General features: G+C 47.3%; 1 protein-coding gene across 1 annotated transcript; it reads right to left on the bottom strand.

Moving 5' to 3' along the window:
• Positions 1–3,516: 3,516 nt before the first annotated feature.
• SPR (sepiapterin reductase) lies at positions 3,517–7,956 on the bottom strand. The gene is made up of 3 exons (XM_077134556.1): positions 7,616–7,956; positions 6,778–7,068; positions 3,517–4,307 (listed from the first exon to the last, which is right to left on the bottom strand). Exons 1-3 carry the CDS (start codon positions 7,917–7,919, stop codon positions 4,117–4,119), a joined length of 786 nt encoding a protein of 261 aa, XP_076990671.1. The 5' UTR covers positions 7,920–7,956; the 3' UTR covers positions 3,517–4,116.
• Between the last annotated feature and the right edge of the window lie 8,070 nt (positions 7,957–16,026).

Raw genomic sequence — 16,026 nt, 5'->3', positions numbered from 1 at the left:
CTCACATTCACTCATTCACTCACTCATTCATTCATTCATCAAACACTCAGTGCCTCTAATGCGTTAGGCTCTGTTTAAGGACTGTGGATACACCCGGTTTCTTGAGAACAAGCCCCTGAACCGTTGGGTTCAAGCTGGGGCTTAGAAAGAACAGGGCCTTAGGCACTGCGTAGGCCCTGGCAGGATTCAGCAGTAGCTGAGTCAAGGTCTGAATCAGGGTATGGGTGGGACAGACTCCCCCAGCCCTAGCCCCAGCCCCAGCCCCCAAGGGAGGCACTGGGTCTGGGAGGGAGGAGGAGGGAGGGTCCTCTCTCTTCTTGACCTGGAGCTGGGGCCCGTGGGCCGGCAGACTCGGAGACCACGAGACAGCTGTCAGGACAGTCACTGAGGAGTCCTCCTGAGCCTCTGGGCTCAGCTTGTGGCAGGTGCCGAGAGGTAAGTCCCCCAAAGGAAGAAAGGGATTTCCTTCTTCCTATCTTCCTTCTTTCCCCCAACCCCTCACCAAGAACAAAAGTTTGGGGCTCTCCCAGCTCACCCTGGGGGCAGTTGGCTGAGGAGGCAGTGCACAAGGATGCCATTTTTTATGGGTGAAAAGAGAGTCAAAGGGTGAGATAGGGGGAATCTGGCTGAAAACTGACAATGATATGGGGGTAGGAGAGGGGAGGTGGGCGAGAACAGCCAGCAGTCCCCCTGCTTACCAGCACTGCGGGCAGAGGATTTCCGGATTGGGGAAGGGGAACCAGGATGGCTTGCTTCAACTTGTCCTTGGCACCCTCCCTCTTTAACTCCTCCAGGTGAGCCCAGCAGCAGAGGGTGATTCCTCAGCTAACTACCTACAAGCTGACTTGTGGTTTCTAGGCTACTTCCCTCCTCCAGGGCACCCCAGATCACAGAGGGATGCCCCTGGCCTCCCCGCCCTGGGACCTGGAGGACAACTCAGGAGTACTCTTTGTCCATCTTCCTGTCACCACCTGTGACCTCACAGGCCAAGATGTGCAACTGGGCACTCGGGGTGTATCCACCGGGTACACATATTTTCTGAGCGTGGGAATTGCTGTGTGTGTGATACATGGTTAGCACGGAGGCCCTATCTCGTAGGGAAAGGCCACAAGGAGCTGGCTATGGGTACACATCCCAGAGCCTAGCTCCCTGGGGTGAGACACAAGGAGCTGCTAGGATAGAGCAGGCCCCAGGGGAGTAATTCTGATGGGGAGGTAGGACAGCTAGGCTCCTACAGGCTTGGCTCTGCAATCGTTGTGCATATTCACAGGGCAGTCAGGAATGCGGGCTCTTGACCAGCCTAGGCCAAGCTTACTTGCTCACGGATGTGAGCAGCAGCAGCAGCAGCAGCACATTCAGTGGACAGAGAGGTGCCAGAGCTCCCCTGAGTGGGCCTAATATTCCCCTCACCCCCCTGCTCCTCCCAGGCCACCTGCTGGACCCCAGCTCAGAGCTATTAAACACAATACCAAAGACAAAGATAGAGAGAACTCTTGTTTGTCTTTGGGCTCATCTGTGGTCCTGCTCGCCCCGGCAGCTGGGCCTGTGCCGGCATGTATTTGGGTGTGCACTCGCCTGTGCTAGTGTATGTGGCAGTCAAGGCTGGGCCATGCTCGCTGGCACCACAGATGGTCAGTCCCTGGAGGGTGACGCTCATGGCCCTACTAGTGGGAGAGCTGGGGAGGGTGTGTCTAGGCCTGGAAGGGTCCTCCAGGTAAGGCACAAGGCCTGGGACATCCCTGTGGGCAGAGCCCATGGGTTACTGACGAGGCCTAGGGCCCATCAGGGAGAGTGGTCCCAGCCCTTTCTGGCCTCCCCAGCTCCCTGTGGGCCCCTGAGAGTCTGGAATCCTGGGCTGCAGGGATAGGAGCCCAGGGAGCCTTTCCAAGGCTGCTGAACTCCTGGCTCTAGGAAGACAAGTGTCAGGCATGGAGGGCCTTGCCACCTTCTGGGGACACGTGGTACTCCTCACGAAGCCCCTGCTCCACCATCTGGGCTGGACCCTGCGCCTCCATCAGCGGCTGGGCAGGTGCTGAAGGCTCTCACACCTCCATGGGAGCAAGGGGCCAGGTGGGTAAACCCACCCAACACCCACCACAACAAAAGGGGGCAGCCCAGCTGGCCCAGCCCCACCTGCAGAGGCCGAATCATATGCCATGGGGCACAGCTTGACCATGTTTAAAATACCTTGGAGGAAGTTTTGCAAGAAGGGCTCGTAGGAAACTGAGACCCAGAGGGGGAGGTGGGTCTGCCTGTGATGCAGCATCTCAGTCACAGAGAAGAGTGAGGTAGACATCCGGCTCCCAGGCTCACTCATTTTCCTGACCCTTGCAAGCGCAGGACAAGCTGACCAGACTGAATCCCTAGCCCCACTGAAGCCCAGAAAAGGGACAGGCAGCGAGTTGTTGTTACCCATCAACAAAGGGAAGGGCATTCGAGCTGCGTGGAGAGGTGAGGCTGCAAGTGGGGCTCCAAGATGATGTGGATCTTGATAATAAAAAGCAATAAGTAACATTTACAGAACACTTACTGCAATGCTAGGCATCATGCATTTACAAACATCAGGTCACTTAATACCCACACGGACCCTTGGAGGTAGGTACCTTTATAATCCACCTTACTCAGATAAAGAAACTGAGACACGGAGAGAAGCAACTTTGCCTGGGTTAGCGGCTGGTAGGTGGCAGAGCAGGTATCTGAGCCCAATGATTTTAACTCCAGTGAGGGAGAGGGCTCTGCTGACCAAGGTGAGTGAGTTGCAGGGCTGCCCCCCAGCGACAAGAGCTGGGCCTGCTTCTCCTGGAGGCACGGCCTCGGCGCGCCCTCTGCTGGGCATAAGGAGGATAAGCGAGAACTCCTTCCTGCACAGACCCAGGGCTGAGTCCCAGGTCTCCTCCCAGAATGTGGGCCAGGGGTGAATTATTGCTGGCTGCAGACCCCACCTCTGCAGAAACCCAGTCTGGCCCACATCTAGGACCCGCAGGAGGACTGACTCAGTGGCACCCCAAGTTTCTCAGGGTTTCCCTCTTGGAATCTCACCCACCTTCCCCAAAGGCATACTGATCCTAAGCCCACCCCACTAAGGTCCAAGACCATGGGCCGGGTGGACATTACAAGAACCCATGACAGACCCCTGAGCTGGGTCAGAATACTGCCACAGGGGCAAGGGGTGGAACTGGAAATCCAGGGGAGACACCAGGAAAGGACCCCTGAGTCAACGTCCTGCAAGATGGATACTCTGACTAGCCCAAGGCTTAGGAAAGGATCAGCGTGAGGAAAAGCATGAAGGTGGAACAGGAGTCTGGATATGCCCATCTTGGTCAACTTTTGTTTGGACCTACGTTTGCCACTGTTTGGGGTGCAGTGAGGGGAGGCAGATGGCCCAGGAGAGCTCCCCAGGAAAGAAGGGCAGCACCCAAAGTTTGGGTTAATTCATCAGGAATCCCCCTCGGCTCAGCAATCCCTGGAGTCAGCCATGGGCTGCGTAATCAGAAGAGCAAGCAGGAGTTAACAAAGGCCAGTCCAGGTTTTATTTGTATCTGCTTTGGGAATGTACAGAGATCCTCAGGGGCCCCTCCCCCAGCCTGGAGGAGGGGTGGTAGGCTCTGGAGGGAAGAGAGGTCAGGACTGGGACTGGAAGTTCAACAGAGGGCCCTGCTACCCGGAGCAAGGGGCAACCTCCTGGGCAGGAGTTTGTGCTATCTTCCCTCCCCTCCTGGCCATCTGCTAATCTACACAGATTTCCTCTCCCCAGGGACTAGCCGCAGGCAGCAGACCCAACCTCCTCAGTTCAGTGTTTCAGCTTCTTTTCCTGCCCTTCCCATGCCTAGTCCTGGGGCAAGAGAATGCTAACACCCATGACTTTTTTATCCCAAGTCTCCTACAGAAGCCTCCCCCTAACCCAAGGTGCACAACACAAACTCCTGAGAACTGGTCTTCCCAGCAGGCCCAGAGCCCCCATAGCTGGCTGTGTCTGAGGGCAGAACAGTAGGCACGAGTGCTAGCTGTGTAAGGCAGGTGGGTGGTGCCACTGTGACAGGATATGAGACGCCACAGAACTCCTGGGGTTTGCCTGAAAGTGGGGGCAGGAAGGTCCAGGAAGTCAAGGGCATGGGCTTAGTTGTTGTAAAAGTCTACATGGGCTCCGGACTCAAATGTGTCCTTTAGCAGCAAGCTCAGCAGTTTCTGGGCAGATGTCCTGCAATCCACCAGCTCCCCCTTTCTCTTCAGCGCCTGCAGCCTTTCTCGCAAGTCTGGGTCCACAGAGGTCTCCCGGGCCAACTGCTGCATGTCTGTGTCCAGGGGACCTAGGAGACAAAAAGCAGGTGAGGGGGGCAGGGCAAGGCAGAGACAGAGACAGAGGCATGGGCCTCAGCTGTAAGACTGAGCGATGGGAGGTTGAGTCAGATCTGGCCAGAGGTACCACATCTTGGCTGAAATGTGTGATGAGGGGTTCCCTTTATCACTACAGTCACTGGATACGATCCCTCCAGATCACCAGGTCTAATCATCTCTAGCCAAACCAGCACCTCCTCCCAACTTTGCTATTTCTACTAATGAGGTACTCTCCTACCTGTCTTCACCTCCCTCCCTCCTCTTCGGGGACTCTTGTGCATCTAAACAGATATGTATATCTACATAGACAATCAGGCCCTATTTACAACCCTGGTTTATTGCAAACACTTTTGATGGGTGGTCCCAACTTCACTCCCATTCTGCTTCAACTTCTGCAGCTCTCTATTCGTTGCTAAAATATCATTGGAATAATGCCATTCCACTGCTCAGAAATCCTCAGCGGTCCCCCAATACCCTGGCCTAGTACTGAAGGTCCTCTATTTCCCCTCTGTGTACACTCAAGTCTCCTGCCAAAACAGATGACCTACCACTCCCCTAATGAGCTTTCCAATCTTTACCTATGGTTTCTGCCTGCTGACATCCAAGCAGCCCTCAAGGTCAAGTTCAAGTTCAGCTAGCTCCAACAAAAACACCCCTAGTGACTCCACTCAAAAGGAAGCACTTGCTTTTTGAACTCTTAAGCTCTATACTTCATGCAGAAATCACAGCACCCCAGAATTTAGTGCTAACAATCCTCAAAGGTAGAAAATCAGGGAATTTCAGGGTTGGAAGAACTACCCTTCTGATCCTGGAATGTCCTTCCACCACCTGTGCTTCCTTTCCATCTTTGGACACTTTTTCCTGATAACTGAAATGAAAACTAGACTGGCTACAGCCTTCGTTCAGGAAGTGGGGGCCTCCCCAAAAGCTCAGCTTCTTCCTCATGTCTGCCAGGGAAGCCCTGAATCTAACCCAGCCAACATGGCATTCTGGAGGCTGCTTGGCTCCTGGCAGTGGTTTCCATTTTGCTACTGCTGTTTGAATGAGTCCTAGGTTGAGCTCAGAGTGGGTACTGGGTGAACACTGGTTGAAAGAAGCCTGTGTGTGTGCGTATGTTGTGGAGAGAGGAGGGGGTAGGTACTGGAGATCACAAGGAAGTAGAAACAGCATTAATCAGGAAATTGGAGGCAAGGAATCAGATCCTGGCCCTGCCATATTGGGGCTGTGGGCAGACCATCTTCCCTCTCTGCTCCCAGGGTCCTGAGATGTAACTCAAAGGGGGAAAGACCACTATCCCCCTTTGGGCCTCTATCTAAAGGCTGTCCATCACCACCTTCTAATTCCAGCAACCTGAAACCTGGACTAGAAGCCTTCTATTAAGAAAGGGGAACTGTGGCATCACAATAGGTTACAAGGTCCCATATCTCTTTAATGTTTGTGAAGACAGGGACCATATTTCATTTATCCCAGCATCCCCAGTGTTTGGGCACAGTTCTGCCTGGCATGATCAGCATTCAACAATATCTGTCTGTTCTTCATTCAACTGAAATTCGGACTTGGTGCAGCACTTTGCTAGAGATGTGGTCCCTGTCTTTTAGGCTTTCCTGTCAAGTGAGGGAAGCAGAGAGAATAAACATCTGAAGATAATACAGTACAATAAGTACCCCACCCCACCCCCATCCCCACTGCCCCGGGGAGGAAAACACAGAGTCAGGTGACTGCAGAAAAGAACATCCAATGGAGTCTTGGAGTTGGGGAAAGCTTTCCAGATACACAAGCTGAGTCTTGAGAAGGGTTGGAATATTCTTGGGTAAAGTTGCATTGTATGGAAAGACCCAGAGGTGAGAAGGGTGGGTCCCAGGAAGAGAGCTGGGAGGTTTAGTGGAGAGGAGTCGCTTTGTGGGGATCAAGCATTGAGGCTAGAGAGGGAGGCTGGGGAAGGTCAGGAAGGGTTTCATGTGCATGCTAAGGGGCTTGGACTTGACACCATGAGCAAATTTAGTTGAGCAAATAAGCCCTCTCTAACAATTAAAAAGCACTTCACCATTATGGATCATTTTTACATATATTAGTTCATTTGGTCCTCCAAAGTGCCCCATGAGACATGTAGCATCTTCCTGGTTTCACATGAGGAAATGGGATACAGGCCTAGAATTCAAACCCTGGTCTTCTCTCAAACTACCTAATACTGAGACTTTCCTTCCCCATCCTCTGGGCCAGGCAAGTCCTCACTCTTTCCCCATATCCTCTAATTATTCTTCTCTGCCTGCTGGCTCTAACCCCATCGAAACCTGTATTTCCCCCAAGGGGTGACAGGTCACGGACCAAGGAACAATATACTCTGTAGGTCCTTCCCTGAAAAGAACAGATTAGGCCCCACGTCCAAACCCTAGATGGGGCAAAGGGGTGCTGGGGACAGGGGTGGCAGGACTGCCTACCTACCTGGAGCATAGCTCAGCACCCTCACAGTAGGTTCCTCTGCAGCCAGGACTCGGAACATCATGTCCCGGGCGGCCTTCCCGGCACAGTACATTGCCCAGCCCTTAAAGGGCTCCAGGGCACAGAGGGATGAGATGTTAACCACAATCCTACTGAGGCCAGGGCAGCCAGGAAAGGATTTTAGGATGCTTGAGGTCAGGCACAGCATGGAAGTCAAGTTCAGGGCCCAGTAGCTATTCATTTCAGCTGGGTCAGCCAGATCCACGAAGCCTTTGGACACATCCCCGAGAGTGCCTGAAAAATCAGACCCTAGTAATTACCCAGTACTAGGCAGCGCTTCCCCCTCCCCTTGCCCTCTCCAAATTCCTCCAGAGAACACCTCCCTTTCAGATCTGTGGGAGGGGCCTCCCTAGCACTTCTGAAGACACTTTCCTCCTCCTCAGCTCTGCAGACAGACACACCTGTAGGGCCCACCAGTGCTAGCCCTGCTCCAGGACTGTGGGGGTCCTTGGGGGAGGTTTGGAGAATTCACTTCAGCTTGGAGACCTTGCCCTGACTCAGAGCTCCGCCAGAGGGCGCTGAGCAAGGCGCTTGGGAAGGTTTCATGGCGCTTCAGAAAACCTGGGTTCGCGGCGGGCAGGGAGAAACCACCCGGGCCTTCCTCCAGTGCACCTCGCCACGCACGCCGTCCAAGCTGGAGCCGCAACGACTTTTAGGCGTTTTATCGGACTCCTTAGAAGTCACCCTTAAATTCCCAAGCAGCGGGGGAGGACAGAAAGGGATGTTAAGCTCAGAAGCTCACACCGGGACGGGGTGGGGGCCTTGCCCGCTAGCGTCTCACCCGCGTTGTTGATGAGCAGCAGTCTCTGCAGCCCCTCGGGCCTGGGGAGCTCGCGTAAGGCGCCGAGCAGCTGCTGCAAGCCCGCCTCCGCGCCCAGGTCGGCGGGTACCCGCACCACGCGCAGGCCAGGCCACCCTGCGCCCAGCTCGGCCTCCAGTTTCCGCAGCGCCTCGTCGTTGCGGGCGCTTATGACCATTGTGGAGCCGGGCGACAGCAGCGGGGCCAGAAGCGGGGCCAGGACCCGGCCGAAGCCCCGGGAAGCCCCGGTGAGAACGCACACAGCTCGCCCCAGGCCGCCCTCCATGCTACTAACATTTGCCCGCTAGGGCGGGGGCTAGAGCCGGTAGTGGGCGGGTCCGGGGCGGGGCGACCGCGGTGGGCGGAGCCTCAGCTGGTGGCTGTGTTCGGCCGAGCTCCTCGAGGGCAGGGCTTCCGGCTGCTCCTGGCCCAGGGATTCATTCCTTGACCGCTGGTGGCGGAGGCCCAGGAGTGGGTACGGGCGGAGTGCACGCAGAGGGCCTAATCAGAGAGGGCCTAATCAGAGAGGGCCTAATCAGAGAGGGCCCGGAGCGCGGCTCCAAAGGGAAATCCTAGCCTAGTTCAGCTCCGAGCGCGGACTTGTTCTTCCCCAGCACTCCCGCACGCTAATCTCACACTGGGATTTCTTTTGTGAATTTCCTTCCAGTTCCAGACCCAATTCCTTGTACGAGTTCCTCGAGGGCAGGGCACCTTGCTCGGTGCTGGGCGTCCCTGCGCGTGGCCAGTAAAAGCCCTAGACGAAGCTCCTTCCCCTTAGGGATTAGGGTGTCTGTAGTAACAGGGGCTTCTCCCGGGAGAACAGGCGTCGCTCCTACACGTGTGGTAAATGCCTTTCTCCCCTTCAGGCTCTGCGCGACCCCGTATGCGCACACTTCCCCCTCCCTCTTAGATTTCTGCCTCTTCCTCCCTCTAAATTTCGGAGACCCCTACTCCCGCTATCCTGTCCCCAGTCGGCAAATTCATCTCAGCTTCAGGCTTATACAGACGCAACCACCGAAGCCTCTCCCTCCAGGCCTGAATTCATCCCTGTTCTTCCATTTTTGACTGTCAAGGACGGATTGGCAGACAGCCACAAATCTCCTGAAAAAAGATTATCTTCAGAGTTTAGCCAGGGCGGTAAGTAACCTCCTAAGTAACCTCCGCATGGGAACTCGTCCAACTCCCTCACAGAGTGTGTCCCTCACGTTGCATTTTGCCCCCTTGTGCTGCGGCCTATCCTTGCCAGCATCAGCCAAGAAATAGTTTTGGCGGGGAGCTTTTTCACTCGTCACCATAGGGGCCTGCGGTGGAAGCCAGAAAACTGTACAATTTATTGCAACATTATTTTACCTTTATACAGTGTCACCCAAAGCATGCAGTTTTCCTTTTCTGGGTGTTAGCTCTCTAGTATCTACCACTAACATTTTTCCCCCCTTTATTTGAGAAGTTGGAGGTTTATAAAACAACCATGCATAAAATGCAGGATTCCCATATATCACCATATTATTAGCACCCTACATCCTTGTGGAACATTTGTTACAATTGATGATAGCACATTTTTATAATTGTACTATTAACCATAGTCCGTGGATTAACCTAGGATAGGGTTCACTGTTTGTACAGTGTACTTACAGGGATTTTTAGAAAATTTAAATATATACAATCGAATATTTCCCCCTCTAATCACATTCAGATGTATATTTCGGTGCTGTTAATTATTTTCCCAGTGCTGTGCCACAATCACCGCCATCCTTGGCCAAAACCCTTCCTTCATTCTGAATAGGAACCCTGTACATTTCAAGCCCAACTTCCCATCCTCTGTCCTCACCCCATCATCTGGTACCCTTTATTCTAGATTCTGACTCTTTGGATTCGCTTGTTCTCATTATTTCAAATCAGTGAGATCATACAAAATTTGTCCTTTTGTGTCTGGCTCATTTTTCTCAACATGATGTCTTCACGGTTCATCCATATGGTCGCATGTATCAGAACTTCATTCCTTTTTTACAGCTGAATAATATTCCATTGTATGTATATACCACATTTTATTTCTCCATTCATCGGTTGATGGACACCTGAGTTGCTTCCACCTTTCGACAATTCTAAATAATGCCCCTGTGAACACTGACGTGTAAATATCTGAGTTCCTGCTTTCAATTTTCTTGGGTATATACCAAGTGTTGAGATTGAAAGGTCATATATTAGTTCTGTAGTTAGCTTTCTAAGGAACTGCTAAACTATCTTCTACAGTGGCCACACAATTTTACATTCCCACTAGCAATGAATGAGTGTTCCTGTTTCTCCACATCCTCTTCACTTGTTACTTTTCAAATTTTTAATAGCACAATTCTAATGAGTTTGAAATGGTAACTCACTATAGTTTGATTTGCATTTCCCTGATGGCTAATGATGTTGAGGAATTTTTCATGTACTTTCTTGCCATTTACATATCTTCTTTGGAGAGATGTCTGTTCAAGCCTTTAGTCCATTTTTAAATTGGATTGTTTGTCTTTTTTGTTGTTAAGTTGAAGGATTTTTTAATATATACGGGATAATAGTAAATCTTTAGTGGATATGTGTTTCTAAATATTTTTTCCCATTATGTTGGTTGTCATTTTACTCTCATGATAAAGTCCTTTAAGGCACAAAAGTTTTCAATTTTGATGAGGTCTGTTCTAGTTTGCTAGCTGCCAGAATGCAATATACCAAACAATGGCTTTTAAGAAGGGGAATTTAATAAGTTGCAAGTTAACAGTTTTTAGGCCATGGAAATATCCCAATTAAAGCAAGTCTATAGAAATGTCCAATCTAAGGCATCCAGGGAAAGATACTTTGATTCAAGAAGGCTGATGAAGTTGAGGGTTTCTCTCTCAAGTGGAAAGGCATATGGTGAGCACGTCAAGGTTTCTCTCTCGGCTAGAAGGGCACATGGTGAACACAGCGTCATCTGCTAGCTTCCTCTCCAGCTCCCTGGAAGACATTTTCCTTCTTCATCTCCAAAATTTGCGGGCTGGTAAACTCTCTGCTTTGTGGTTCTGCGGCGTTCTGTTGTCCTTCTCTACTCTCTCTGAATCTCTCTTTCATAGGATTCCAGTAAAGTAATCAAGACCCAACTAGAAAGGGTGGAGACATGTCTCCACCTAATCCAGTTTAACAACCATTCTTGATCAAACCACATCTCCAGGGAGATAATCTAATTAAAGTTTCAAACATACAGTACTGAATAGGGATTAGAAGAAATGGCTGACTTTATAAAATGGGATTAGGATTAAAACATGGCATTCCTAGGGTACACACACCCTTTCAAACCGGCACAAGGTCCCTTATCTGTTTTTTTCTTTTGTTGCTTATGCTTTGGGTGTACGAAACTTTATTGAAACTATTGCCTTACAGAAGATCTCAAAGATGCTTCCCTATATTTTCCTCTAGAAGTTTGATAGTTCTGGCTCTTATATTTAGGTCTTTGATCCATATTGAGTTGCTTTTTGTATATGGTGTAAGGTAGAGGACCTCCTGTTTATTTTTTCAAATAGAGATCCAGTTTTCCCAGCACCATTTGCTAAAGTGACTTTTCTTTGCCAATTGGATGGACTTTGTCCCCTTGTCAAAATCAGTTGCAGTCAGCGGGTGAACACACTGCCCTCCCCCACATATGTGGGACATGACTTCCAGGGGTATAAATCGTCCTGACAACATGGGACATGACTCCTGGGGTTGAGCTGGGACCCGGCATCATGGAATTGAGAAAGCCTTCTTGATCAAAAGGGGAAAGAGAGAAATTGGACAAAATAAAGTTTCAGTGGCTGAAAGATTTCAAATAGAGTCAAGAAATTATTCTGGAGTTTATTCTTATGCATCATATAGATATCCCTTTTTAGTTTTTACTGTATTAGAATAGCTAGAAAGAAATACCTGAAACTGTTGGAACTGTATTCCAGTAGCCTTGTTCTAGTTTACAAGCTGCTGGAATGCAATATACCAGAAACAGAATGACTTTTAGAAAGGGGAATTTATTAAATTGCTAGTTTACAGTTCTAAGGCCTTGAAAAGGTCCAAATTAAAGCAAGGCTATAAAAATGTCCAATCTAAGGTGTTCTGGTTTGAAAGGATGTATGTACCCTTGAAAAGCCATGTTTTAATCAAAATCCCATTTCGTAAAGGCAGAATAATCCTTATTCTGAATGTAATTAGATCATCTCCTTGGAGATGTGACCCAATCAAGAGTGGTTGTTAAACTGGATTAGGTGGAGATGTGTCTCCACCCATTTAGGCGGGTCTTGATTGGTTTACTGGAGTCCTATAAAAGAGGAAACATTTTGGAGAATGAACAATTCAGAGAGAGCAGAGCAGAACAACATAGCCATGAGAAGCAGAGTCCACCAGCCAGCGAACTTGGGAGATGAAGAAGGAAAATGCCTCCTGGGTAGCTTCATGAAACAGGAAGCCAGGAGAAGAAGCTAGCAGATTGTGCCCTGTTCGCCAGATGAGAGAGGAACCCTGACGGTGTTCACCATGTGCCTTTCCAGACGAGAGAGAAACTCTGACTGTGCTCACCATGTGCCCTTCCACTTGAGAGAGAAACCCTGAACTTCATTGGCAAAAGAAGATGTCAATCCTATCCATAGCAATTTATGTATTCAATGCAATCCTATTCAATATTCCAACACCCTTCTTTGCAGACATGGAAACACCAATTATAAAATTTATGTGGAAAGGTAAGGGGACCTGATTAGCTATAGCCATCTTGAAAAAGAAGAATGAAGTTGTAGCACTCACACGTCCCAATCTTAAAACTTATTACAAAGCCACAATAATCAAAACAGCATGGCTATCAGAATGCAGGGTAAAGGATGTTATCATCCATATTTTAAAGCTTCAACTTCTGTGTGAGACTAAAGGGAGAGATGTTTATTTGGTGCAAAATTTATATTTTGGGTTGTTCATTTCCTAATTAACTTGTATGGTCAGTTTAGTTAAACACCATAAATACATGGAATCTTGAATAGGGCATGAGATTTTGTTGGTTTGTGCAGGTTAGTGTGATGCCCCGATAAATCCCAGAGTATTTTGGGCAGTGAGTAAAGAAGTATTTGCAAAGTCCCTTTGGGGGAATGGAGAGAAAGGAGGAAATATTCAACTCCCCCATTTGGAGAATTTCTGATATTCTCACAAGCAGTGGGGACAACCAAATCAATAAGCTAAGCCCTCGATATTGGGGTTTGTCCCTATGAAACTTACTCCTGCAAAGGAGTATTTATAATTGGTGTTTCCATGTCTGCAAAGAAGGTTGTTGGAATATTGAATAGGATTGCATTGAATACATAAATTGCTTTGGATAGGATTGACCTCTTAATGATATTTAGTCTTTTGCTTCTGATTTCCTCTTTAATGCATTGGTTGTTTAAGAGTATGTGGTTTAATTTCTGCATATTTATAAGTTTTCCATTTCTAGTTCTGTTACTGATTTATAGCTTCATTCATTTGTGGTCAGAGAATGTATGTTATGTGATTTCAATATTTTTGAATTTGAGGCTCGTTTTTTGACCCAGCTTATCATCTCTCCTGGAGAATGATTCATGGATTCATGTGTTCTTCAGGAGAACGTTTATTCTGTTTTTGTTGGGCACAGTGTTCTGTATCTGTCTCAGGTCTATTTGGTATAGTGTATCATTCAAGTCCTGTAATTCTTTGTTGATTCTCTGAGTAGATGTTTAATCCATTATTGAGTTTGGCATGTTAAAATCTTCTATTAGTATAGTACTGTCAGTTTCTCCCTTCAAATATCTCAGTATTTGCTTCATTTATTAAAAGAAACATAACAACCAAATGCAGCATATACATCTTGTTTGGATCCTGGTTCCAACAAACCAATGTAAAAGAACATATTTTTTCTTTTAGACAGTTGGGGAAATTTCAATATAGACTGGCTATTAGATAGTGTCAGTAATTTATTGTTATTGTTTATTGTTATTTTTTAAAGTGTGTTAATGGCATATTGGTTATGTAAGAAAATGAAATTGTTTAGACACAAAGTGACCTGAAGTCTGAGATTTGCTTTAAAATATTTCACTAACAAAATAAAAAAAAGAGGAAAATGGGATATATTAAGTAGGTGTGACAAAACCTTCATAATTATTGAATCTGGGTTATGGGTTTATCAAGGTCCATTATATTACCCTGTACTTTTGGTATGTTTGAAAATTAAAAAAAATTTTTTTTCTTTGTTCCACTTACCTTTCTCCCTATTGATTTGGAAGTTACGCATCCTATTTTTTGGCTACTAATGGTTACTTTGAATTAAAATTACAAGTAGTCTGAACTTTTATTTTCTATGAATATGAAAACGAAACTTCTATTGGGGAAAACAATACGGCCTTGGAGTTTGGAGACAAACAGGCCTGTTTGAAATCCTGGCTCCTCTTACTTAGGCAATCTTGGCTGGGTCACATAATATCTTTAAACTTTGGTTACGTTATAGGCTTGTTTATTCAACATTGTACAAATACTTGTTGCGTGCCTACTGTGAATGGGAACTAGGCGAGGCTCTGAAGATAAAATGTGAGCAAAACAGACAATCCCTGTGTTCACAGAGGGTGGGATAAAGCCGCTGAATGTGAATCACTTAGTCCGTTGTTTTATAATTCGGTTAGTAGTAGATGTCGCTATTACCATTATTACCCCTGCGTGTCATGAGATCTAGCACATCACTCTTTCTCCACAGCTTCCCAGTCAACAGTTTCTGTCGACTTTATGTGGCCTTTAGATTTTGCTTATTTTATTTTATTTACACATTGTCTTCTTCTTCAAGAATTATATTTTTAAACATTTTTTATTGTGAAACAGAACGTAGATACAAAAAAAGCAACAAATTTTGAACTACATTGTGACAAGTAGTTATAGAACAGATTTCAGAGTTTGGTATGAGTTACAGTTCCATGATTTCAGGTTTTTCCTTCTAGCTGCTGGAGACTAAAAGTTTAAAATATCTGTATAATGATTCAGCAGTTATACTCATTTGTTAAATCCTATAACTCCTTCTCCTTTTATTCTTCTCCCAATCTTCAGGGGTTTTCTTGGCTATGCCCTTTCAAACTTTTTCATGTTGGAAAGGGCAGTCGGTAATATGGGATATGGGGATGGAGGTAGTTGATGTTCTGGAGAGGTGGGCCCCTCTGGGTTTCAGGACTTAGCTGGCCTAGGAGACATCTGGAGGTGGTAGGTTTCTGGAAAGTAATCTTAGTGTGTGAAACTTTGTAGAATCTCAAATAGAGCCCTTGGTGTTCGTTAGGGTTAATAAGAATGGTGTTGGTTGGGGTTTGGCAACAATGATAAATAGAAATATGTAGCTGAAGCTTGTATGAGAGTAGCCTTCATAATAGCCTCTTAGGTCTATTTGAACTCTTTTAGCTGATAACTTATTTTGTTAAAATTCTTTCCCCCCTATTGGTCAGGAAGGCATTGTCAATCCCACAGTGCCAGGACCAGGCTTAGCCCTGGGAGCCATGTCCCATATCGCCAGGGAGACTTTCATCCCTGGATGTCATGTCCCGTGTAGTAGGGAGGGCAATGATTTTTCTTAGAGTTGGGCTTAGAGAGAGAGCCACATCTGAGCAACAAAAGAAGTTTTCTGGAAGAAACTCTTTGGGATAACTATAGGTAGGCCTAGCTTCTCTGCTACAGAAATAAGCTTCATAAGAGCTAGCCTCAATGTCAAGGCTTGGCCCATTGACTTAGGAGTCCCTAATGTTTGAGACAGTATCCGGAGTTTCCTTGGTGGTAAAGTTTAATCATTCCATAATTTTTTCTAGAGCTCTTTGAGGGACTTTGCCAATACTTCTTAATTATCTGCCCAACATACTCTGGGTTGTATCTGGGTATTACATTAAGCTATACAGAGTTACAAGCCCTCATTCCCATTCTGGGCTTTATGGGTTTGAGTGGTTTAAATGATCTATCCAGATAGGTTGAGTTAGATTATGTGCTACAGAAAATTTAGTTTTGGACAAAGTAAAGACCCTTGGTCTCATACTGTAGTTGAAGTTCTAAAATACAGACACTGTCGTCCTTGACCCTGTATTCTAATTTACCTTAGTCCTGAATGAATTGGCTCTGTTCTTATCTCTAATTGAAGCCTGATCTCTTTTGTGGTTTCTTTAACAGTTGTATGTAGCAATACTGACTTTCAGAGCTGCAGAACTCCAACTCGCAGTCTTCGGTGTCACACAGGTACCCAAGTTCCAGAGAAATACCAGATTATACATATATAGCACAGCATCTGAAAATCTAGAAATAACATCTACAGCTCTGGACTAAATGTGACTGCTATAAGAGCTTACAATCTAGGCCCCAATCTTCTTATAAGTATTTTCTAAAAGAGACCCTACAGTATTTGT

The sequence above is a fragment of the Tamandua tetradactyla genome, chromosome 17 (assembly GCF_023851605.1).
Source record: "Tamandua tetradactyla isolate mTamTet1 chromosome 17, mTamTet1.pri, whole genome shotgun sequence".
Lineage (NCBI taxonomy): Eukaryota > Metazoa > Chordata > Mammalia > Pilosa > Myrmecophagidae > Tamandua > Tamandua tetradactyla.
The sequence above is the reverse complement of the archived record's forward strand: the minus strand, read 5'-3'. Positions and strand labels throughout refer to the sequence as shown.